General features: G+C 37.5%; 1 protein-coding gene across 1 annotated transcript; it reads left to right on the top strand.

The window, feature by feature from the left end:
• Positions 1 to 568: 568 nt before the first annotated feature.
• rps6ka2 (ribosomal protein S6 kinase, polypeptide 2) lies at positions 569 to 25,537 on the top strand. The gene is made up of 22 exons (XM_061744529.1): positions 569 to 1,135; positions 4,085 to 4,201; positions 7,221 to 7,302; positions 8,230 to 8,310; positions 8,992 to 9,071; positions 9,643 to 9,749; positions 9,837 to 9,874; positions 9,966 to 10,108; positions 11,325 to 11,395; positions 11,811 to 11,899; positions 13,056 to 13,120; positions 16,477 to 16,579; positions 16,746 to 16,888; positions 18,963 to 19,085; positions 19,306 to 19,395; positions 19,592 to 19,750; positions 19,880 to 20,041; positions 20,150 to 20,226; positions 20,547 to 20,664; positions 20,789 to 20,845; positions 21,851 to 21,931; positions 23,439 to 25,537. The coding sequence occupies exons 1-22, from the start codon at positions 1,031 to 1,033 to the stop codon at positions 23,586 to 23,588; spliced, it is 2,241 nt and encodes a 746-aa protein (XP_061600513.1). The 5' UTR covers positions 569 to 1,030; the 3' UTR covers positions 23,589 to 25,537.

Below are 25,537 nucleotides of genomic sequence, written 5' to 3'. Positions count from 1 at the left end.
TAAACCTCATCATTTATTATTTAAATACAGTGGCAAGAAAAGGTGTGCAAACCTTTAGGAATCAACTACTTTTCTGCATTAATTTGCATTACAGTGTGGTCTGATCTTTATCCTACAGTAGTTACAGTAAAACACAAAGGGGATGTATTTAAGCTAACACACAAATAATTAGAATATTGTGAGTCTTTATTGGACACATTCCTTACATGTTTAGTAAAACAATGATCATTTAAGACACAATGTTTTCATCTTAAGCACATTGTGTTTGTCTGTTTTTTTTACTTAGATGAAGGCCAGAGGACATTTTATGGCACATTAATGCAGAAACCAGTTAATTCCAAGGGTTTCATATGTTTTCTTTTGCTTTTGCAGGATGGAGGGGGGGTGGAGGGATGGAGGGACGGATGGAGGGATGGAGGGAGGGAGAGCGCGCCGGCGGCACACAATGTGACTGGTGACAATCCCTTGTTCCGCAGAGAGAGAAAGGGAGCTGAAGCCACCGGGGTGGAGGGGAGGAGGAGAGGAGAGGAGAGGAGAGGGAGGGTGTGCATACACACGCACACGCAGAGGAGTGAGGAGGGAGCTCACTCACACGCGCTTCTCCTGATTCAGCGGATCAGCGCTGCTCGTCACCTCTCCACCTCTGCAGCCTTTACGCAGCGTAAAGAGCTGCCGCAAACCCGCACCGGGACGATCCCGGCTCTCTCCCGACTCCCACTGCGAGTTCACTGTTGTCCACCGAGACCGAGGACCTGTGAGACCTCTGAGCAGCAGCAGCAGGAGGAGGAGAAGGAGACATCAGGCTGCGATCCTTCACAGGAGACGAGCGTGTGAGAGATGGAGCAGCCGGGGAGCGAGCACCGCACCGAGGACGCGCCCGTCAGGAAAATGCGGGACAAATAGAGCAGGAAGGAAAAAAAAAAAAAAAAAAAAGACAAATAGAGATCGGTTTCTGCCTTAGGAACCCCTTTACGGAAAACAGGGACATGTTCACCATGATGGGATAAGATGCACAGGTCTGCTTGTCGCCATGGATACCAGCACGCGAAAATTCACAGTGCGGAGATGGTTTTCCATCTACCTGAAGAGCAAAGCGGCACGAAGCAAGAACACCGCTGGATTCTGCCAGCTGGAGGTCGGACACGTTTGTTTGGATATCATTTGAGAAGTGCAAACTTCTCGCACTTCACGTGTGTGTATGTGTGTCGTGATGCTGCGTGGTGTGCACATGGGGAAGGAAGGGTGTGGAGGTATTTGGTCTGCAGCAACACACTGCTGTGCTGCTCCACCTGTCTGCCCAGAGACCAGGAGGGGGCCGTGGGGGATGCCGGGCTGTTTTGGCTCAGGGAGTGTGAGACAGGTCATATGGAAGGCACTCTGGCAGGCAGGATAGAGATAAATGGATCCAGACAGATTGATTCAGTTGACAGCCACAGCAGTGAAGTTCTATTTATAGCCCAAACAAAGCAGCAGGGGCAAAGAGAAAGACAATGCGAGGTCTGCAGCAGATCCACCTGTATCTGGAATATGAACGGACAAAAGAGGTGATGCAAACACTGCAGGGTATTTGCATGTTTGGCTGCTGGGTGGTTTTAAGTATAACACGGAATACCAGTTGGAGGAGATTCCCTGCCTCCTCCGCAGCTTCCTAACGGAGGACACACAGCATCATCTGGGTTTCTTTTCAGTGGATTGCGTCACTTCTGCTTTACCTGTTCAATTCATTTTTCAGCAATTAAGGCTTTCCAATGTTTTAAAACACAACAATGCGTTTAGAGTTCAAATGATCTCATCTGACAAGTAAGTCTAAGAGGAGATCGTTTGAGTACAACAGCCAAACAGGTGCATTTATCACATGTTCACATGATGCGTATAAACTATTTGCTACGATATTGAATATTGATCCTTCATTTTCAGTCGTTATTTCAATCCTTATAACCATCAAAGACATATAAACCTCATCATTTATTATTCAAATACAGTGCCAAGAAAAGGTGTGCAAACCCATAGGAATCAACTACTTTTCTGCATTAATTTGCATTACAGTGTGGTCTGATCTTTATCCTACAGTAGTTACAGTAAAACACAAAGGGAATGTATTTAAGCTAACACACAAATAATTACAATATTGTGAGTCTTTATTGGACACATTCCTTACATGTTTAGTAAAACAATGATCATTTAAGACACAATGTTTTCATTTTAAGCATATTGTGTTTGTCTTTTTTTTGACTTAGATGAAGGCCAGAGGACATTTTATGACATATTAATGCAGAAACCAGTTAATTCCAAGGGTTTCATATGTTTTGTTTTGCTTTTGCAGCTGTGAACCCAGCTTGATATAGTAAGTGTAGCACACATGAAACTGAAGTCAATAGATCAGCATTGTGGATCTGATCCATTATCCAACACGTAGTCCAACTATTTGGGCCGACCCATATTGACATTGCATCAATGTATTTAATGTCTCCAACTAGTAATGCAGAATCAAGAAGATACATATCCATCCAAAAGAGTGCAGTTAATTCATGTTGAATTTGTGGTGCATAGCTTGGATTTGCAATGGTGGATCCCCAAAAAATAAATACTGCCATATTTCATTTCTGGAAACCATTACAAATAATTTACAGTCTGGAATATGAACGGATGAGCAGATGAGTTCCCCCGCAGCAACTCATGAATGAGGGGGAATGTGAGATTCACTTTCACATTTAAACTGGGGAAGTTGAGGTTCAGCATTGGTCCAATAACTTTGCTTTGTGATGAAAAAGATCTAAATTACAGTGAGAAAAGATCTTTATGGTAGAGCTAAAATGAATGTGTAAGTAATGGGGATTGTATAGTGCAGGTTTTACCTGTCTTTATCTTTTTATCCTATTCTTCAATCTTTATTGGTCTATTTGCTACACTGTTTTTGTGAATTCTCAAACCACATTAGTAAAGCAATTTGTTGGTACCTTGTGTTATGAAATGTCTGTACATTTCTTAATCTTTAAACATATTAATACAATATAAAGCTGAAAATCTAACGAGAGTAAGACTGTTTCTCTGCTCACAATTAAAATGTATCCATTCCACGCAGACAACAGTCGGAATTGAGTCTGAAGTAAAGTCTAAATCAAAGTGCTTTACAATAAAATAACAGTTGAAACAGTGAAAAAGTGAAACAGCAGTTTCACATATAAAAACTATAAAATACAAAACTATAACAATAAGGAAATAAAGATAAAGCCTGTCTAAAAAGAAGCTTGTCTCGAATAAGAAAGTCTTCAGTTGCTTTTTAAATTAATTAGTGTTACTTATAAGATTTAAAACAAAGGAAGCACATCTCCCAAACACCCCAAACACGTGTAACTCCTTCAATAGAACAATCACCCTCAAGCCTGAAATTGGATGGACCACTTACTGGTTTTATCTGGCTACATGTCCAGGACCGGGGTTCAACAGGGTGAGCTGGGCTTTATACTCTGAAACATAAGGAGCTTGTTGATGCAGAACCTTGAAAGTTAGGACAAACAAGTCTAAAGCTGAATTTTAAAATTAGCTGCAACAAGATGATAAAACAGGAGAAATGTGAGTCAGTCTGGTTCCCATTAAGATAGTTAAGATAAATAAAAAGAGCATTACAATAATGGAACAAATGAAAGTCTGCCATCTCCTTTGTTTTCTTAATATTTAGAGAGCTATTTTTCTGATTTGTGGAATCAGAAAAAAAGAAAAAAATTGAAATTCAAAGCTTTTTTCTTTTTGAAGTAAGAGAAACATCTGCGAAAGGTAACGTGATATATTGCCATATCAATATTTTTGCCCACACTGTCTGTGTTTTGTTAAAACTGGAATGTAAGGTTTTCAACCCTTGTTTGAAAGGGATTTATCAGAATTAGTGTACAAATCTTCCCTAATTTGAGAAGTTTATGTTATTTGTGTTGAAGTTATGTGAACAATTCTCCAAACATCTGAGATTAAATTCATAGCGTTGTGTTCACCTCCACCTCCTCAGCTTTACATGGTCATTCTGCTGTTTGCTTCTCTGTCTTTAAAGATATGTTGATAACATTAAAGACGTTTGCTTGCCTCTCCTCAGGATGACAGCGTACTGAAGGAGATTGACATCAGCCACCATGTTAAGGAGGGCTGTGAGAAAGCAGACCCGTCTCAGTTCCAGCTTCTGAAGGTGCTGGGACAAGGCTCCTATGGAAAGGTAGTGAAACTCATGCAAACTGTATTATGACTAGGAACTGAGATAAAGAAGCTTCTTACAGCACATACGTTCAAAGTAATGAGGCAAGGTCCTTACAAGAAAGATAAATGTTGACATTATCAGACAAAAAATGAAACCCTAAGATACAATAACCACTTAGGATGTCTTCTTAGTCAGCAGCATCTGCACCACCTGGGCTTTGTTTTCATCATTTTTACTAAAATAGCTGGATTTCCTACCATCCAAAACTTTGTACACAAATAGAATTATGGAGACCTAAATGACAATTAGCCCTAATCTGCAGCTATGGTTACCTTCAGTCCTCAGGGAAGTCTTTCCAGTCAATTCTGGCTATAGACGCTGGTTGTATTCATATAAAAACAAAAAATCAAAAAACAAAACAGTTTTTCATACAAAAGCAAAAAAGCCAACTTCATTAGTGAAGGTTTTCAAGTGTGACTCAATGAGACTGAAGAGGTCCCATCTGCATATCAATTCATTAAATTTCAATTTCTTGAAAATTACCTTCAGTCTAGTGTAAAGGAGACGATATACTTTTTCAAATCATGGTCTAGACTTTAGTCTAAGTGCAAGGAGATTAACTTTGTTTGAGAGTTCGTAGAAGGAGAGGTTAGATGGGGTCAGAGCTCTCCAGGAGTCGGCTGCAGCACGTATACTTGGCCATCATGGGTCATCTCTCCTAGCAAATCTTCAGCTCTATGTGTTTTCACACATTTCTTAGGCTTTGAGGCATGCTAAGCCACACTTTTCCATGAGTGCAAACATAACATTTCATCAGACTTGTGCCCTCCTGACACTGAGATCCTGTCTGTACAACTTCCACAAGACCTTATTTCCTCCCGACTCGCAGCCTTTACGTTCTAAAGCACAGACAAACACATCCGCAGCTCCACATAATTCCTTTTTTCGCTTAACGGATTCAGAGAGCGGCTGGATGACCTCAATAACTTGTCATTCAGTCAAACATGTGAGACAGAGAGCCAGACAACTGAGTGACAGGTGGACAGAACCGTTTGGACAAATTTGGTGTTGCTATGTAACATAATGAAAAATGCAGATGTCTTTCATGAAGAAGTTTTGCTCAACACTGAAGTACACTGTAACATTTGAAGAAGGACTCCAGAGGTCTGTTCGGACAATTTTTCTTCATAAATGTTGGTTTCTCCTTTAGTGGCAACAAAGCCACTGCTGTAGTTGGCACAGATGCACAAGAGGGTTGATTGACAGAAACATTTTATAGCAGCCCTCTTTATACCCTGCTGACTCTTTCTAGAATGACTTTAATTGGTATGGCGACAATTGAAATGTGACACCTTTACATCAAATGATAGCAGTCAGATGGTGTTCCTTGTGACACATCACCCTGAAACCACAGAGCAGAACTGTTTGAATTTGTAATTGTTAATCTCTTACGATTTGAAGTTGTCTTTAAGGCAAAGCCTTTAAAAGGCTAATAACATTGCAAACATGCTCAAACGCCTGATTTGCATTCTGCCATTGCAGATTCTCTATAGCTCTTTCTTAAAGCAAAGGTCCCAGGCCAAACTATGAAAAAAAAAAAAGAATTCACACAATTTGTGGATCTTTGTGTGTGTCTGTTTGCTCTTTACCAGGCGGTGATCTGCTAATGATAAGCCCTCCTTTTTCATTTAGCTGTAGATTAACTGCCTTGACAACGGCTTCATAGATCCCTAATCTTATTTAAATGAGAAGAGGTGCACTGACTGACTTATTACTGCAGATTAGAGGTCTGCTTGGCCTGGACATGGAACCCTGGCAGACGTTGGCAAGTGAAAGCTGAATGCAAAGCTGCTAGCAGACGAGTGAGGTTATGTCAGACCATGACCTGGATAGTATGTTTACATAATTTGAGATATTGACGACATTTGACAGATCTTGATAAAATCATAGCAGCTATAAGACAGCAATCATATAGTTTGTTGTTAATCAAAAAGCATGGTAACTGGTCTATAACTGGTAGTCATGCAAGAGTGTCTATTGGGACATGATGTTGTGATTTTATCATCACTTGCCCCTGCCACCACAGCTAAGCTCTGTTTGGCAAAGAAATGAAGAAGTAAAAGCTTGTTTGTTAAATCGAGTCAAAATGCATAAACAGCGTAAATAGCAGATTGGGCTGCTGACTCCGAGGCACCGTCCGTGCTTAGATCCTAAAAGTACATTTTAGGACAGAGTGCATGAACTTTGCACAAGTTTAAAAGTTACAACTTATATTACATGCAGTGCTGATGTGATTTTGTTGTACATTTGATTAAAAACCTGTGTTGTAATAAACCGTGATGCCTTTCAAAATCAGGTCACATTTTTTTAGCTAAAATTGGCCAAAACTTGGAAAAAAAAAGAAAAGAAAAAAGATGACTTTGTATAAGGATATCTCTTATAAAATATGTTTATATGTTTTGAAGTGGACTGACACAATTTAAGCAGCTAATCCCTTATTTATCATGCAACCGTTTGGAATAAATTCTTCTTGTGAGTGGATGTAGCTTTTTAAATGTCACGTAAACTCAGTAGTTTGTATTTTTATATTTACCTAATGCCCCACAAATGGTGTTGTTTTTTTCTTTTTCATCAATTAATCCCATTGCTTTCATTCATCTCTTTTAATTGTCTTTACTGTTCTGTTCTCGTACTGAAAACCTTCACAACAAACTGCGTCACTATGACGTGCTTAGTGATGGGAAAGAAATGTGGATTTTTGTGTCTGAGCTTCCATGTTCATTTATTTGATGCCCACCCCCAAATAAATAAAATTAAAAACCTTCAAGGCTGCACATATGATGCGTGTACTGGGCAGATAAAATATGATCCAGTTTTGGCTGATATCAGCAGCCAATGCTGGCCGACACCAGGCGTACAAGACAGAGACAATCATACTAACACTGTCTAATTCCAACCGCCAGCCAACTGGTTGGTGCATCGCTAGTTTTATGATTGCCACAAATAATCTGAGAAAATGTGATTATTTTTTTCCCAGGTATTCTTGGTCAGAAAGATAAAAGGGGCGGACAGAGGACAGCTATATGCCATGAAGGTCCTGAAAAAAGCCACGCTAAAAGGTAACTGAGTAAAGTGGTTTATCTTATGTTACAGAACATTAAAATAACTCACATGTCTAAATGAACTTGTTAATAAGTAATGACTGGTATGTCATTTGTTTTTAGCAGCACCGCTGGTTTGAGAGGTGATTGCTGAGGGAGATAAATAAATAAATAAAGTTGTTGCACATACTGTAACTTAACTTGTTCACAAGAAAATATTACAAATCAAAATGCAGTTTCCATTAAGTACATCTATGGTAATCTGTTAAGATTAATATTGGTTTGTATGAGAATGATAATAGAGATGTAGTTGGCAGATTTTCCCACAATGCCCTACATTCAGAGGGATTTGAGGTAAAACAGGTTAGTTTGTACTTTTGATTCAGACAGTTTTTACGTTGACTGGGATTACTGTAAACTAGGATGCACGGTTAAAGCGGGTTGAGAAGTCATGTGATTATCTAGTGTCTTTGTCCAAGCCTTAATCCTCTTAACCTGCACCTCTAGAGTTGGAAGAGTTACAATGTCACCCTGTCAGGGAGACAGATGTGGGAATAAAGTGTTATTGCAGTTGCCTCTGTGCTAAAAAAAACGCTGCTCTATGTAATGGTTTTAATTTAGTTTAAAGTCATCAGTTTAATCAACACACAGCCCCATATCTAAAAACACTGGGATTAGGAGTTTGTGAGTTACATCCAAAGATTTTTAGCAATAATCTAAACCCTATTACTGTATGTTTTAATTTTCATTTAAATGTTCTCCAAATGTGTTCGGTGCTTGATGAGTCTGGACTGTAGGCAGGCCAGTTTAGGACCATGTCTTTTTTCATTTACATTTCACAAAGTGTTTTACGTTTTAACAGCTCTCTTTTAGAAAGAGTCAGAGGCATATTTATATTAATTTACAGTGCAGCTATATTAAAGACATTTTCCATATCCTTCTCAGTTCGGGATCGTGTGCGATCGAAGATGGAAAGAGACATCCTGGCTGAAGTGAACCACCCGTTTATAGTTAAACTCCACTATGGTAAGAATAAATTACTTTGTGTGTATTCTGTCTTTTCTGAGGGAGTTTGATATTGGATATAGTATATGTAAGTATAATGTATGGATATTTTGTAAAGAGTGACATGCGATAAGTGAGACAGGATTAACATACACAAAACTTAGATATGTTATGCAACTCATTTTCTAATTTCTCAATTTTTTCCACTCTGACTGTCACAATTTCCATAATCTTTTACCTTTTCTTTTATTATACATCTTTATTTTGGTGGATAGACCTACAATTTCATTGGTATTTACAAGTTTTCTAAAACCAATACATATTTCTTTCCTTGTGCGTTCACACAGTCTGATTTATGAATCCACAGTGAGTTTAATGCATCTGTCCTCGATTTCTGTGCCGACTCTGTTTTTGGCAGCTGAGACAATTCAGTAGAGGATTTAGAGTCGTATCTTAGCTAATTAGTCCCTGTGAGCTGTTTTACACAGAACCGTTTTCCAGAAGTAAACAATCACAAGTTGTTTTTATTGTGTGTATACTCAGTATGAGGAAGCATCCTAAGCTTGTACCCATATAAACACTGTAACTCCTGTACTCTAACAATACATATTCAGAATGTAACAATACGGTATTAAAGCCTCTTTTTGTGCTTTTTTTTTGTGTGTGCATCTGTTTGAATTGTGTTTGTGTGTGTTCATGCAGCCTTCCAGACAGAAGGGAAGCTCTATCTGATCCTGGACTTCCTCAGAGGTGGAGACCTTTTCACTCGTCTGTCCAAGGAAGTAAGTGTGCTTCACTTTCTCGACTAAAAAGAAGAAAAAACAAACACACGCAGGAAGACAAATATTCATACTCATTCATTTGCCTGTGAATTCTGCGTTAGCGATACCCCATTAAGATGCGAGGTGATACCAGACCACACGCATGTGCTGTTGCACACTGTATTTTTCAGAGATGTGTATTTTAATTTTATTGCTTTATCGTGACCCAAATATCAAAAGCATTCAATTTTTTGATGCACCGAGAAGCTATTTTCACATGATATGGACTGATTTCACAGCCTCTTGGAAATAACAGACGCATCTTCTGTAACAACTATTTGTGAAATAAACATGAAAAAACAAATAAGACTTTACTGCACTGTGATAAGAACCATAAAGAGTCAATTTTCTATCATCAGGAGAACTCTTATCTCTTGATGTAGTGTACTTGTTTATAAGATGGTTAAGGTGCATGAGTTTCCATTCTTCTGAAGAGGATTGGGGTTTAATTAACATGTCTAATTTAATTCTTTTGACTTGGAAATGTACCAGAGTGAACGATACATTTATCCAGGTGTTCTTATTTGTCTAGGTAATGTTTACAGAGGAGGATGTAAAGTTTTACCTTGCAGAGCTGGCCCTGGCCTTGGACCATCTACACAGCCTCGGGATCATCTACAGGGACCTCAAACCTGAAAAGTACGGCTCAATTTTCTCTAATTATGTGAATTTACAATGATTTTTATAAAAAAGTTGGTTTTTAAAGCTCTTTTTCTCCACCATCAGTATCCTTCTCGATGAGGATGGACACATTAAGATTACTGGTAGGTGCATCCAGCTTGCAACAGTGTAGATTGATCATTTTTCAAGTTTCTGTCTGTAATTTTCTTACTTTGTTTTCTTGTCCTTGTTCAGACTTTGGACTTAGTAAGGAATCCATTGACAATGACAAAAGAGCATATTCCTTCTGTGGAACAATCGAGTACATGGCTCCCGAGGTCGTAAACAGGAGAGGGCACACGCAAAGTGCTGACTGGTGGTCTTTTGGGGTACTTATGGTAAGAAGTGTTTAATTATCACTGCGTTTACAGATTGCCGACCTGCTTACTACTTGCATGTATTTTTCTAACTTTTTTCCGCATTAGATGCATAATATGAGGTGTGAACTTTGCAATAATAATGTTCTAGGCTTCTGGTTCTGGTTTCCGTTTGGCTTTCTTCTGTCAGCAAAGCCGACAGCCATCTCTGCCAGATTAAGCCCCTTCACTTTCCATAATCATGCATCTGCTAAATTCCACATGTTTTGTTCGCCTGCATGGTGGCTTATTTTGCTAATACGGAGAAGGAGGTTAACGTTCACTGACATCTGGCAATAACACCAGAGAGACACCCATCTCTGTGCCAGCTAGTATTAGGAACATACAAAAACAAATGGTTGAAACATTCACATTCTGTTTGTGCAGACTTTGACAAAGCTAAATGCACATTTTGCAAATAAAAAAAATTTCCTCATATAGGAATCCATAATTAGAATTAAAATTAATTCCCCTTACAGAAAAACAATTACATTTCACGTGTAAAAAACATGAGCCCACATGGGAATCTCATTTTACACATGTGAAATTTAATCTGGGGGAACATATTAATATCACACGTTAATTATTTGGGACACTTGTGAAATATAAACTAATAACTCACACATTTATTTATTTCATTTATCAGTTATACCGGATAAATGTTATATATACAGGGGTTGGATTAAATAAGTTTTCTTCTTCCCACTCCCTTTCGAGTGTTGACGAATTAATTTGTATTTTTAACCTGCACCTGATAAACCTGATAAAAGGTATTTGTTTAATTTTATGTTGCACGCAGGTCACTTATGTTATGTTTATTGCTCGAAATAAATATGAATTGAATTGAATTGAATTGAAATACCATACATTTAATGAATTTCTATCTATTGTCTTTGATCACTATCACACTGACAGTAACCACTGTGTATCATGGAAGCAGTTTTACTGGGGTTTGCAGTGATATTTAAAATTATAAATGGTCCATCAAGTTGTCATTTTGACGAGCACTGAACTTTTATAAACTCATGATATTGTGTCCACTTGAATGTGATTGAATTGTTTGTTTATTCTAACAGATTTAAAAAGCCCATCTTTAATATTTGTTCCTGATGTTGGCTTATGTGCACCGGACATCACGTCACTAGACACTCCACTGTACCACATCGTGCTGTGACAGCAGATTTGATTTGTTTTACAGTTTGAAATGTTGACAGGATCTTTGCCATTCCAAGGAAAAGACCGGAAAGAAACAATGGCTCTTATTCTAAAGTAAGACCACTTCAACCTTTTACATTTTTTATATTCTTAAAGCTTCTTTTTTATCATTTACAGTGATGTGGATGAAGTTTATCAGTTCTTTAACAAAGGTGTTTATTGATGATGAGTTATATTAGAATATATATTAGAATAGGCAGTTTACGGGTTGTGTCCTCACATGATCTGATCAGCTTTTCTCCTTCCCTTTTAAAATCTCTATTCATGTATCTTAATATGCTGAACCTTGATTCAGTTCTCAGATGTAGTTAATTCCACTGAATAGTGAGGCAAGGCAAGGCAAATTTTTTTATATAGCACAATTCAACACAAGGTAATTCAAAGTGCTTTACATTGAAAGTAAAGTAGTAAAGTAAAGTTGTTATTATCTTTTGTATGTTTATAAAGTTGTTGCATCCTCTCTGCGCAGGGCAAAGCTGGGAATGCCGCAGTTCCTCAGTCCTGAAGTGCAGAGCCTACTAAGGGCACTCTTCAAGAGAAACCCTGCCAACCGACTGGGTATGATAGATACACGCCTTGGATGTTGATAGCTGCCAAACATGGATAGAAATGTATATCAGTCTAAGAGATTATTATATTAAGACAACAGGGACAAAATTGTAGTAAAATAATCATTCTGAAGCAGAAGCAGAAGTGAATGCAGTTTAATATTTCTCAATCCGTTCTCATATACCTTGTTCATTAGATGCCCCCCTCCCTTTTTTTGTATCCTCTTATGGATATATCACAAGCAAAATAAGAAGTCAGCATTACGACAGCACTTTCACAGCGGAACTGCAATGCACCAATGACAGCCTCAAAAGCACGGATTCAGGCAGCTTAGGTTTATGTAACAAACCTTAAAGAACCAATCCCGTGCACTTCACTGGGGGGACTTGTCAGAGTTGGCGCTCAAGAGTGAGATTAATTCAACCTTAGTAGAAGATTATTAGCTCCAAGTTTCACATGATCTGAACATATACAGTATTACTGCACTGCTTCAATTGCACATCTTGTCATTTTGTAACAGATGAGGGTTTAACAGCATTTTAGAAGAGTGGAGAGCCATCACTGGGAACTAACTTATAACATATTCATAGACCCTGGCATGCTCTACCAAGTTAATTACTTTTACATGATTAACACTGATGAACAGGAATTAATTCATACAGTTTTATATCAATACAAAGGAAACCATTTAAAGACTTTAAAATGTGAACACTGTTCTAGCAACAAAGAATTATTTATAGAAAGAGATGGTGAAAAGCTTACAGGCTCCGAAGAGAACGCAGTCAACTGTGTTGAAGACTTTCTGGTTCTCACCACATTTCAGTACTTTTAAGCTTTAAGTCTAGAAATTTAGATGTAATGAAATTTAGGCTATCAGCGATGTTCTGTTCTATACATTCTGTAATTTATCCATTTTCTAAAACTTTTGAAAATCTGACTGTGTCCTTGAAATGTTCTCTGGGAGCTAAATGGATATTGCAAGTTGAACTTCGTTTTCATGGTTTATTTTCTTTATTCCTAGTGCCATGAAAGGGGTCTGCAGTGCAGCATTGTTGCAATCCACAATTTATGCAAACATCCGATGTCAAAACTGTTTTGCCTATGTTTTTTCAGATTTATGTGACGTTTGCATCCTTTTCATTTTTCTCTCAATCTGTACTAATAGGAGCTGGACCAGAAGGAGTTGAAGAAATAAAAAGACACCGTTTCTTTGCATCAATCGACTGGAATGTAAGTACAAGTTACTATGAGCAATCTGCATTATAGATGATGGTCTTATACACTCACCTGGTATACCTAATAAAGTGACAAGTGTGCAGTATATACTTGTGTGCTACACTGGTATGAAAAGAGGTCCATTGAATGAATGAAAAAAAATGAATGAAAAACTTTATTTCGAACATGCTAAAAAATATATATTTTAACCAAAGAACAATAGTTAAATAATAATCATGATAAATACAGTATAATACAAATCATTCATTCATTCATTCATTATCTTACCCGCTTTATCCCTTGCGGGGTCACGGGGGTCTGCTGGAGCCTATCCCAGCTCATTTTAGGTGAGAGGCAGGGGTTACACCCTGGACAGGTCACCAGTCCATCACAGGGCCACATAGAAACACACAAACCATGCTCACAATCACACTCACGCTCACACCTACGGGCAATTTTAGAATCATCAATTAACCTAGCATGCATGTTTTTGGACTGTGGGAGGAAGCCGGAGTACCCGGAGAAAACCCACGCAATACAAATCATAACAATCATAAACAAAAACATGCCTCACTGGCTTTCTTTTTTTTTTTCCTTTTTGCATGCTTTTGCCATTAGGTATCCCCTCCCCTTTTTTAAACCTAGTAGAAAACTGTTGAATAAAACAAGTGACAAAGTAAAGCAATCTAATGAGGACCTCAAAGAAAAAGCCAAACTGGCAGAAAACTGGAAAAAAGGCGTAGAACCAATATAAACCTTTTTCAGTTTATTAACCAAGATGCAGGGCCATAAACACAGGAATCCCAAAAGCCGCTAACTACCCTGGAACAAGCAGGTGATGAGACAATAATCTGAACAGGAAGAAAGAAAACCGGGGAAGAAATATAAAGAGTGAGCTTTTCCTAAAATAGAACAACTGAGTGGTATTCATTGACTTACACCCATGTAACCCCAGGGTCTCCAGGATGAGCATCCTCTCAACTCTGCAACTAGTTCCTGTACGTGGACTCCACTTATAACTCTTAAATGGGACATTTTATAGAGAAAATCACTTTTTGTGCTTGAAACTATATATATACAGTATATAGCAATATCAGCTCCAAAAAAGGGCAACATTCTTTTAGGAAGGGGATGGAGTTCGTTAAAGCCGACTGGAATCAGCTGGAATGATATGGTTGCAATGGGAGCTTTTAGACTGCATCTCTGTGGTATTTTAACCAAAGCATGTCACTGACATTTCATTAAGACCTCAGGAAAACTTGGCCAACATTGTATAAAATGTCATAATATTCCACCTTTTAAAAGTAACAAAAGAAAAAGTAATTTTAGAACTCAGTCCAGAAAAGCTTGGCCATTTATTTATTGAGTAAAATGATCTCATAATCTATTTGTGAGTGTCAGAAGTATATGAAACAGTGGAATTGGCTTGTTATGTTAAGGTTATTGTTTTTAATCAATATGAACAGGATAGCAAAGTAATTTAAATCCTCTTAATTCTCTGTTGTTCATCACCCATTCCTGCAATAGATGGCCAACAGAGATCAAGATGTGTAATAATCTGCAACATCTTAAAATAACCAAAAGTATCTTGAGTTCAGTTGAGCCTTTTTTTCATTTATCATTCATTAAAACAAGTCATAAAACATAATAGTTAGTTTGAAGTTTGAAGTCTGAAGATCACAAAGATGAGCCAAAAAAGCTTTTTTGAAAATTGTTTTTCTGCACAAATGAGACCAAAACAGAACTTAACAAGAGTTATGTTAAGAGAAATCAAAACCTTTCATTCCAGCATAAGAGCCTGATCCCAGGTGACACATCTGTGATCTGTGGGAATATTGTAGTCCCGGCCTGTTTTTCTGCGTGTGGGGTAGGTTGCTATCAGTGATGGAATGATGACTTCAAATGTTACCAGTGAATTCTTAAAGAAGACGTTAGGACACAAACTCTGAACTCAGTCTCAGCAGAAAGTGGATCAGAAAGACAACAAATCTAAACACACAAGTGTTGTTTTTTTATCACATAAGACTGCAGTCAAAGTTTTAGATTGGCCAAGTGAAAGTCTTGATAGTAATCCAACAGTAATGTTGTGGAAAGGAGTGGAATCAGAACGTTTGAGAGGAAACCGGCCACCATCCCTGAGGTAAAGCTGTTCTGGAAGAACGGGCTAACATTCCCGGAGGCAGATGTACAGGCCTGATTAACAGTTACTGTAAATGTTTACTTACAGTTTATGCCGCAGAGGGAAGTAACACGAGATACTCATCTCAAATCATTGAGGTGTTTTCTCTGGCAAATAAAAAAATGTAGTACTTTTCCATTTGCACAGAATTATTAAAACTTGTAGTAGTAGTAAACATTCAAGCACTGCTGTTAATGAGAAATGAATACTTATCCTAAAAGAGTTAAAACTGTAATGTAATCGCATCTGCAAAAAGTCTTGACTATGACTTTATTAGACTCACACAAAGAGGTTTTGCTTCCATGTGCATAAATCTCAGCAGAGTGATCACTGTACCACTAGATTTATTGCATGCAATCATGGTGCCTGTATATATCCAAAGTGAACAATAAAATCTGGAAACTCTCATTCCCTTGTTAATGAAGATGTTCCAAAGGTTTATGATTTTTCTTTATCTTTGTTTACAATGGTGACAATCTCATTTCCAGCATGTCCACTGCTCTTTGGTTTGCACAGCAACCCTTGCTCTCACCACTGGACCTGCTGGACATGACGTTCACTGACTTTCAGATATTATTTGCTTAATATAACAATCTACAGTAATAATATCACTCGTCTACCCCCTTTACACTATACTAATTAAACAATTGAACTTTAATCGGTTTTATCAGTCAGAGTGGTTTCCCACCATTTTTTTTCCTCATGTTCTTTTTCTTATGGAGTTTCTCCCAAAGCTGACAAAACCTTACATCTCCAAATATCAAATGAAGACTACCTTTTGTCTCTGACAGACTCACCACGTGACACTATTTTAGCCTCTCATGGTTACCTACTATGGTTTTCCACCCATAAAAACATTCTTCGAAGCAGTTAGAGAAACTGATGTTACAATAGTGACACCTGCAGGCCATATTTAGTATTAGCTTTAAGTCAATTAAGATGCATTATATGAGCATATAGTTATATAATCATGTTCATAAAGAGGTTTTCAGTTTAAAACAGATTAAATATTTATCCATTATCGCATTAAAGACAGCAGATTTATGGAATCATGGTTGCCATGATCTCATTCATTTCACAAAGCTGTAATCATGACTTTTGCATGCTATCCTGTTTGTCATTTTACCAACTTTACTTCTTATGGTTGAGCCAGTTGTTGCTTCTGTGACGCTGCTGCTGTCCTGTTCTGTAGAAGTTGTACAGGAAGGAAATGAGGCCTCCGTTCAAACCAGCTGTTGGAAGACCGGAAGACACTTTCCACTTCGACCCTGAGTTCACCTCCAGAACACCAACGGGTAAATTAACCACATACAGCACCCATGTTTGGAGAGAAAATGATGCACTGGGATTAAAGGATTAATCAAAGGCGTAAAGTAAACCAAGCATACAGTATTTTGATGTTTTTCTAAATTTTTGCTTTTTTTCTGACAGTGCATGTGTTTGTGTCCCTTCAATATCCAGATTCTCCAGGCCTCCCTCCGAGTGCAAACACACACCAGCTGTTTCGGGGTTTCAGCTTCGTGGCCACTAATCAAAGTCAGGAGGCCAGTGTTGCCCCAGTAGCACCTTCTCGTCAGGAGGTGAACATCAACCCCATAGCACAGGTAAATACCGCTGAAGAAAATCTAATGTGCTAAGTACAAATCTAACAGAGTAAAGAGGAAATAATTGTGCATTCTGATTTTAATATATGCCCAAAAGGTGTGTTACTATTCACTCAGCTTAGATAGAAATTCATAAATGAAGACCGTGGATATTAAATACTGTCATCACCAGCTGTGGATGAAGTTACAAACATTGTTAACCCTATAAGGCTGGATGTGTCATATTTTATACATACATGTCTAAAACCTTTGGACCAAGCCCATAATCAAAAAGGAAAAAAGCTTTATACAAACCAACAACTTGTGAAAAAATCAAACAACTACATGAGAAATACATGAACTCACCTAATGTATTCATATTGATAAGAAAAATATATTTTTAGAAATTGTTGATTTCAAAATTGGAAGTGTTTTTGATTTCAATCTATAATAACAACAATTTCTTTGTGGGTTATTTCATGTGTTAGGCATTAAAGGGTTACATTTTGCAACACTTCCATGGTACAAATCTAAAAGTAAAGGTTTCCTGTAATGCAGCTGACTCTGCTGCAAAGGTTAGGTTTAGGTTTAGGGTGATCTTCAGCTCTTATCAAGATTAAACCACATGTTGTTCACTCTATTATCACTATTATTATTATCATCATCGTCATTATTGTTATTATTATTATTATTACTATTATTATTATTTTGTGTAGACTTATGACACTTAATTTGTTCTTTTTGTATATTCTATTCTGTTAAAAGGTGGGCAAGATAAGCTTCATGCTTCAAGCCCAGACCTTTTCGGTCAAAAAAATCACAATGTTGACCAGGGAAAAACCTGTGTTATCTTGTTTGTTGATTTTTATGTTTACGATTGGCCGAAATAAATATTAACTAACTAACTAACTAACTAACTCATACTCTCATAGCAAACACGGTGCAAGGCTGTTAACTTGACCTTTCTATGCACCGTGCATTAATCTTCTTCTCGGAGATGGTGTGCAGCCTCCCTAACGTCGTCTGCTGCACATCAGTTTCAACTTCACAAAATGAATTGTATTCTTGTTCATCTCATTATTTCTCTACATTTATAAATAAATTGGGAGCCCAAGTTCTGCAAATTCTGTAATCGAGGAAAATGTATCTCTGGTGAAGGCGGGACAGTTATGTAACTCATTTTCAGATACGCAATTAGAGAGCACGATTGGCTTTCATAGAGGGTAATGCATTGTTGTCGGCCTATTTATAACAACACATGTCTGGGGAGTTAACTTTTGTTTGCCCAGAAACATTTATTCCATTTCTTTATGGAGCAGTGATTTCAGACCCATCCTAATCCTGGACAGAAAATCTGCAAAAACCAGCACAAAACATGTTTAACATTTGAGTTACTATTGTCAAACAAACATAACATTTTTCTTGTCAGATCTCAAATGAATTTGCTTCACTCAATTGGTGATATATATCATATATCACCAATATATCATACCATATATCATATATCATATAATATCATACTTTAATCTCTACTTATGAATATATAACTTATAGGTCTGAAATGATCACCTAATTTAAAAACTCCAGCATTTGTTACACATAAGTCTCTAATTTTTGGTTCGCCTGAGTCTGAAAATAGGTCTTCCCTATTTTGAATTTCTGGGTTCTGTGATGTCACACACCCAGATCAGAGTAGAATCATCTTCCTCCTCATCTTCCTCTGGCCAAGTTCTCATGCACAGAGGAGAGGGGTGGAGGTAAATCTAGGGACTGACGCCACCCCCTTGAACCCATTACTATTAACAAAAATGTTAAAACATGTTGAAAACGGGTCTGTGGTACTGTTTATGTGGTATTTTAACCAAACTATCACATAGATGCTTCATTAAAACCTCAGGACAGTGTATAAACTTTTGAGAAAAAGGGCATAATTTGTCATCTTTAAATGATACCCTCCCGCACTGTTTAGCTAATGACCTGCTAACGTTTTATGCACGTTATTAGATTTAACTGGGAAATAAAGACAAAGAGATTGCTGTTATTCAGAAAATCAAACATGTGTGTCTCATGTTTAATTACGTGGTTTCTCTGGCAGCATATCCGTGGTGATGTGGCCTTCAAAGACATATACGAGCTGAAGGAAGAAGTCAAACAGACGGGAGCTTCAGTCCGGCGAAGATGTCTGCACAGAATTACTGCTGTGGAATATTCAGCGAAGGTGCTGGGATTTGTTTTGACAAATTATTCAGATATTCGCCAGGCTTTCATGAAACTTTTACACACTCACAAAATGACTTGCATCTCTGCATAATTTGGTTGGTGCATTGTGGGAATTACTTGGGATGCTTCAGATATGTTCATGTGTGTCTTTTGTAATATATCTTATATCAAAGGCTATTTATAAAACATTTATTGTGTAACATTTTTTTTTCAAGCAGATAATTGACAGAGCAAGAAAAGACCCGTCAGAGGAGATAGAGATTCTGCTGAGATATGGACAGCATTCAAATATCATAACATTGCGAGATGTAAGTATAACTTACTGAGTACCAAACAAAATGTACTTGTTATATGGACATGTGGAATTACAGTCTGTAACCTTGTCTTTTTCACCCTGAGGGAAGAGACCACAGCCAAGTTTAAATAACATCTGTAGTCATGGTTTTTGTTATTGTTTTTTAAGGCAGTTGTGTCTTGTTTCTGTCCCTTCTCTTCCACCTGCAGGTGTTTGATGATGGCCAGTGTTTGTTCTTGGTTCAGGATTTACTGAGAGGAGATGAGCTGCTGGACAGAGCTCTGACGATGCCAAATTTTACCGAGCGAGATGCGTCAGACATCATCTGCACGTTGACCAAAACTGTAGAATATTTACATTCACAGGGGGTAAGAAAGAGTAGACAGAATAAAACTAAACGTGTGCACTCACAATCACATCATAAAGGTTTAGATCTATATTTGTAACCATTTAAAATTTGGTGAAGCCTTTTTTTCTTTTCTGTTTTTCCTTGTAAGGTTGTGCATCGAGACTTGAAGCCCAGTAACATTCGCTATGCAGATGACAGTGGACTCGCAGAATCCATCAGGATATGTGATTTTGGTTTCGCCAAACAGCTCAGGGCTGAAAATGGCTTGTTGATGACACCATGTTACACAGCTACATTCATGGCTCCTGAGGTAGATCAGCGATCAGAATCATGACATGAAATCTCTAATATTTCACCTACATTCCCACACTGCTCCCAATGACAGTAAAGAGTGTGCTGTTTGTGTATGTGTGTGTAGGTTCTGAGGAAGCAGGGGTATGACGCAGCCTGTGACATCTGGAGCCTCGGCATCCTGCTCTACACAATGATAGCTGGGTCAGTTTAAAGTTGGAAAGCAATTAAAACAAACAGCAGCTGCGACAATTTCTTTTATTGCACAATTTAACTTTCAAAAGTCAAACAACCACAGCAACCCTACTGTTTCTGTCTCTATATGAACTGTATTGGTGCAATAATAGTCAAGACCAACAAAGATCAACGTCAGACCAAAGTTCGCTTATTCTCAGATTCTCTTTTGTAGAATTTAATCTCCAGTTTCATGAATGATGTCTTGTGATTCCCAAACTGCTGCTGTTTGAGCCTGTTTTATTCAGTCCCCTTTGAACTTCTATGAAGTGTGTATTCTTGTTGTTTAGTTTCAGCCCGTTTGCCAGCAGTGCGAATGATACCGCAGATGAGATTCTGGCTCAAATCGGCAGTGGGAAGGTCTCCATCACAGGAGGGAACTGGGACCTTGTGTCAGATTCTGCTAAGGTTACATCTTAATGCTTCACGGTTTACATTAAATATTGATTATCCTGCAAAAATCTCATACTGATGATGCTTATTTTTGTTTATTTACTAATGCCACCCGTTTATGTCTGTATATGTTTAACAGGATGTTGTGATAAAGATGCTTCACGTTGACCCTCACCAGAGGCTGACAGCCCCCCAGGTACTGTTATATAATTATAATATAAGAAGCCTTGTTTAAAGAATATTAGTCTAACTTTTTAGTGGTCAGATTATTTAGTTAGTTTTAAGAATTTTAGTAAAAAAAAATGTCTTACTTCATTGGAGAAGATATTTGCTTAATATAAGACAATTATATTTAGTGATATAAAGGGACTGTTTTGCAGTGTAGTTACATTCATACAAACATAACTATCAAGGACAAATGTAAACATACAGACAATGCATAGATATGATACCAAATCATGGTTTAAAAGATGTTAAAAACTAGATGAAAAGGAGAGAATATTCACTAAAAGCTAAACCGAGTTGCAGATGTGAGCTTTTCCAAGTTATGTCGATCAAACCACTGACTTGGATTTCATAGAAAGAGGAAATCTGCTAACAGAGTTTAGAAGAACAAACCTGATGGTTTGGTATCAACAAACAATATAGCATACAATAAGCAATATACACTGGGAACACAATTTGATCTGAGGATCACAGCGGCTGACTGCAGCAATAAATCTGTTACACATGCCGGATCCAGGTCCTGCAGAGCTTTGTTTATAAGTGAACAATACATACAATGATAGCAGCTTTACTGAAAGTTAAAATAAGAAAGGAGGGATTAAAGTAGTCTAAATGAGAAAATATCAAAATATGCAACACAACACAAGAATTTTGAGAATTTAAAAGTCTGCAAGATGAAATATCATGCTTTGAAAATCTGTCAACTTCCCTTGACACAAATGTACATGTTTGTAGATCGATCCCTCCACGTTATATATAATTATAGAAACAAACTTTATTCATCTGAACACTTAAAGAGTCGAGTAAATAAGTGACCTACACACACTCAACTTTCTCTGTGTCTCAGAGTAAAACTAAGGACAGCAGCAGTTTACAAAGTATTCATGTATTTTCTTTTGTATCTATTTCAGCATTATTATAATGTTTTAGAAAAAAATAATTGTATTAATCTTGGTTTCAATATAATGGTCTTTAGGTCCTTCGGCACCCCTGGATTGCAGAGCGAGACAACCTCTCTAAAAACATTCTGACCAGACAAGACCCACTCATCGTCAAGGTTAGACCCACTATACATGGATATCTGTGTTTGTATGTTTGTGTTACACATAACATGGAAGAAATGTATATTTAATTCATATCCAACTAATATAGATTGAAGGATACATGCTAAGTACATTCAAACAGCAGTTACTGTAAAAAGTACTTAAATAGGAAAGTACCATATTTTGTCATAACTTTACACTATTTACATTATAAACTAAACTGTAGTTAAGCAAAAGGGTGATTCATGCCTAAGAGTTATATAAAGTGGATCCAGAAAGTTAGGAACTCTGAAGAAAACTCTAATAAACGTTTGCATTTCAATGCATGAGTAAAAAAAACAATCTATTTTAAAGTTAGACAGAAAAGGTACAATAAAATGAAGCAAAATGAAGATCGGCAGGTCAAATTGTCCCCAAGAAATGTTTAGACGCCAATAGTTTTCAATAAAAGTTTCTCGGACCACTGTATATGTAATTAAAGAGTTCTGATCTTTCTTCTTCCCCACATCTGTTTATTAAACTGACAACAGTGATAACTATAGAGGGAGTATGACTGGTGAGATTGTTCTTAAAGTTACTCCCTGTACGCAGTACTCGAGTTGAGGGGGGATGAGGGGGGATGGCATCCCCCCCTGAAATAAAAACGGTCAAAATCACCCCCCCTGTAAAACTGCCATCCCCCTTTCCATCCCTTATGTCATTTCATCAATGAATGTGGTTTTACTGCTATTTCAACATTTAGAGTCATAACTTATTTGACAATTTTCACCTGTTTAAAGTAAATTTTCACTTGAAATAAGTAGAAAATCTGCCAGTGGGACAAGATTTATATTCTCATTACTAGCAATAAAATCTTGTTCCACTGGCAGATTTTTCTACTTATTTCAAGTGAAAATCTACTTGAAACAGGTGAAAATTGTTGTTTTTTCCAGTGATGAGTCTTGTTTTAAGTGTAATGAGATTTTTTTACTAAAATTAGACATTTTAACTAGAAATAAGACAAATATTCTTGTTAAGATTTGGAGTTTTAGCAGTGATCCATTTTACTTATCCTGTGAAGGACAGAGGCATATTGATAAGTTCAGAAAACTGTTTTTTATTGTTGTGTTTTGATGTATTTGATGTAAGCCCAGTGGTTATTTAAAGCTTACAGAAGGCTGCATTTAACTGCTGCTATGTCATTCCTGCAGTATTTCTGCAGGTGTTTTGGTCAGTGCTATTATTTGTAATATATTATATTATTTGTAATCAGCACAAATTATCTGTGCCCATATGATAAAATCCACCATCCCTCCTGATTATTTTTTACAACTCGAGTGCTGACTGTACGTAACAATTCAAAGTAACAACAGAATGCCGAATCCGTTATCCTGCTTAGAAAAGATGATATCTTAGGCAGTGAGTTGAATTGCAATGTAAAATACTTTAACATACTTCGATGAGTGCATAAGGTGACACTCTGCTTTTTGCCCGAGTTGCTGGTCAGATAACACTGATGGACTTTCTCGTGTGATCCACTAGGGGGCGCTGTCCGCCACGTACTCTGCTCTGAGGCGATGTGCTCCTCCTCCAGTACTGGAGCCTGTGCAGTCATCCAGCCTGGCTCAGCGGAGAGGGATGAAGAAACTGGAGAGTCCAAAAAGCACTTCAGACCCTAAAGAAAAGGAATAGATTCAACAATCTGACTGGAAGCCTAAATTCAACTTCAGGGTTAATTTAAGTCCAATATAATTAAAGAAGAAGGACACTTTCTTTGAAAAGCACAAACCGTCCCTAATTAACTCTAACAATAAAGCATCCCACTGGCACTGGAATGAGGATTGGTTATGGTTCACTTAATTAATATCGTAAATGTTGAACACTTTAATGAATTTGGACTCACAATGAGTGTCCTCATAGAAAATGTGACTCTAAAGATGATCCCAGTGCAGTAGTTTGAACAAAGAGGGTCTGATTCAAACATGAAAAGGCCTCTTTTGATCCTTTGGGCTTTCCTCACTGTTCCTGCGGCCATTTCATGCTTAGGCTAAAGGTTGCCCTATGTTCCAGTAGGCTACAACACTTATTTATCTATACAGTATTATACTCCTCTTCTAAGTATGACTATCGCTCCCTTGTAACAGAAAATGAAGCAAAGACAAGCACCTATACAATGATCTTCTTCTTGGTCGTACTTTTGGGAGGACTGTTAAGCAATATACACTGTGCAATATACCTAGATAAAGTGCTACTTGCCTTTTGATTATACAGTCTATGGAGTAAAGACTGGATGACAAAATCACAGGAGTAAAACTGTATTTAGTGCCACAAACAACATGCATAATCATCTACTTACATTTAGCAATACATGTGTCAAGTAAAGTTCATTTTAAGGCCAAACATGGATACACCAACACCAGTTATGATTCTACAACATCTGGAGTAGTATAACATACACATACATATGCATATGTTGAGATGAGGCAGTGTTACTTAGTTAGAATATTTTTTCCTCTAGTTAATCCTTGCCTTCTTCTACAGAGTTAAGCAGTAAAGAAATGTAAATATCCTACCAAAGGGACTTTTAATTAAGCCACTGACTTTTATTGCTCATTATGTGCTTCATAATTTTATTGTACGTATGGTCATATTCTATAAATGCTGTGTTTTTCTCTTTAAATGATAATAAGAAATAATACTGTACATGCTGCAAGACCCAGATCAAATTTACCAGTGCTACGGTGAGAGGGGGGAAACACTGAATGTAGTTTGTCATAGCATATTTAAAATATTGACTTTCAAGTTGTCTTAAAGCTGGAGAGCATCCAGCGGGTTTCTCATGGTGTAAATGTCACTCCTGTTAAAACTCTTCCGTATATGTGTTTTATTAAGTCAGCACCAAGTGTGGTATCTCGTTATTCTCTGTGGCCTCCGGTGTGGCTACCAGCGGTCTGAAAGCCAAAATGTTTGAGAACCACTGTGTCAAACGTTTGTATGTACTGTCTGTTGCTACTGCCCTGGTTGTATGTAATAAGATGTACAATCACTAATACGAGGTACAGTCGAATAGACATTATGAGATGCAGATATGAATAGCATTTGTGCTGTGTTATGCATTTGCAGTGTTGCACAGGTTCCCTGTAGGAATGTTGATTATGATGCGCTATTGTTCATACACACATGTACCAATCAGAGGTAAAACTAAACAAAATGTAACCAGTATGCTCTGTAGCAGAGATACAGTAACTGTGCTCCTACCACGTTCACAGATGCACAGCTTCTGTGTGTTGTAATTGCAAAACTGTAACAAGTGTAGCTGGAACTGATGCAAGTTTTAGGTATGCAGATGGGGCTGTAGATTTTGTTTTGTACACTCCATTTTGGAAGAGAAAGCTGTATATATTTGCTAAATAAGGATGTACATACGTTCATGCAAAGCCAGCACTGAAGAGGTTTTATGCAGAGCTGTCCAACTATCTTCCGCCAGCAACGCTGTATATATTGTCTTTGAAAATATATTGAGACTGTACATATTTAAGATGCGTTGGCCATCCATTGCTTAGAGTGCACATAATGTCTATATCTGGCCAAACATTGAAATAACTGGCTAAAATGCCAAAGTTTTACAAATAAAGAAAATG

The sequence above is a fragment of the Cololabis saira genome, chromosome 2 (genome assembly GCF_033807715.1).
Source record: "Cololabis saira isolate AMF1-May2022 chromosome 2, fColSai1.1, whole genome shotgun sequence".
Taxonomy (NCBI): Eukaryota; Metazoa; Chordata; class Actinopteri; order Beloniformes; family Belonidae; genus Cololabis; species Cololabis saira.
Note: the sequence above shows the minus strand (reverse complement) of the source record. Positions and strands in the feature narration are given on the sequence as shown.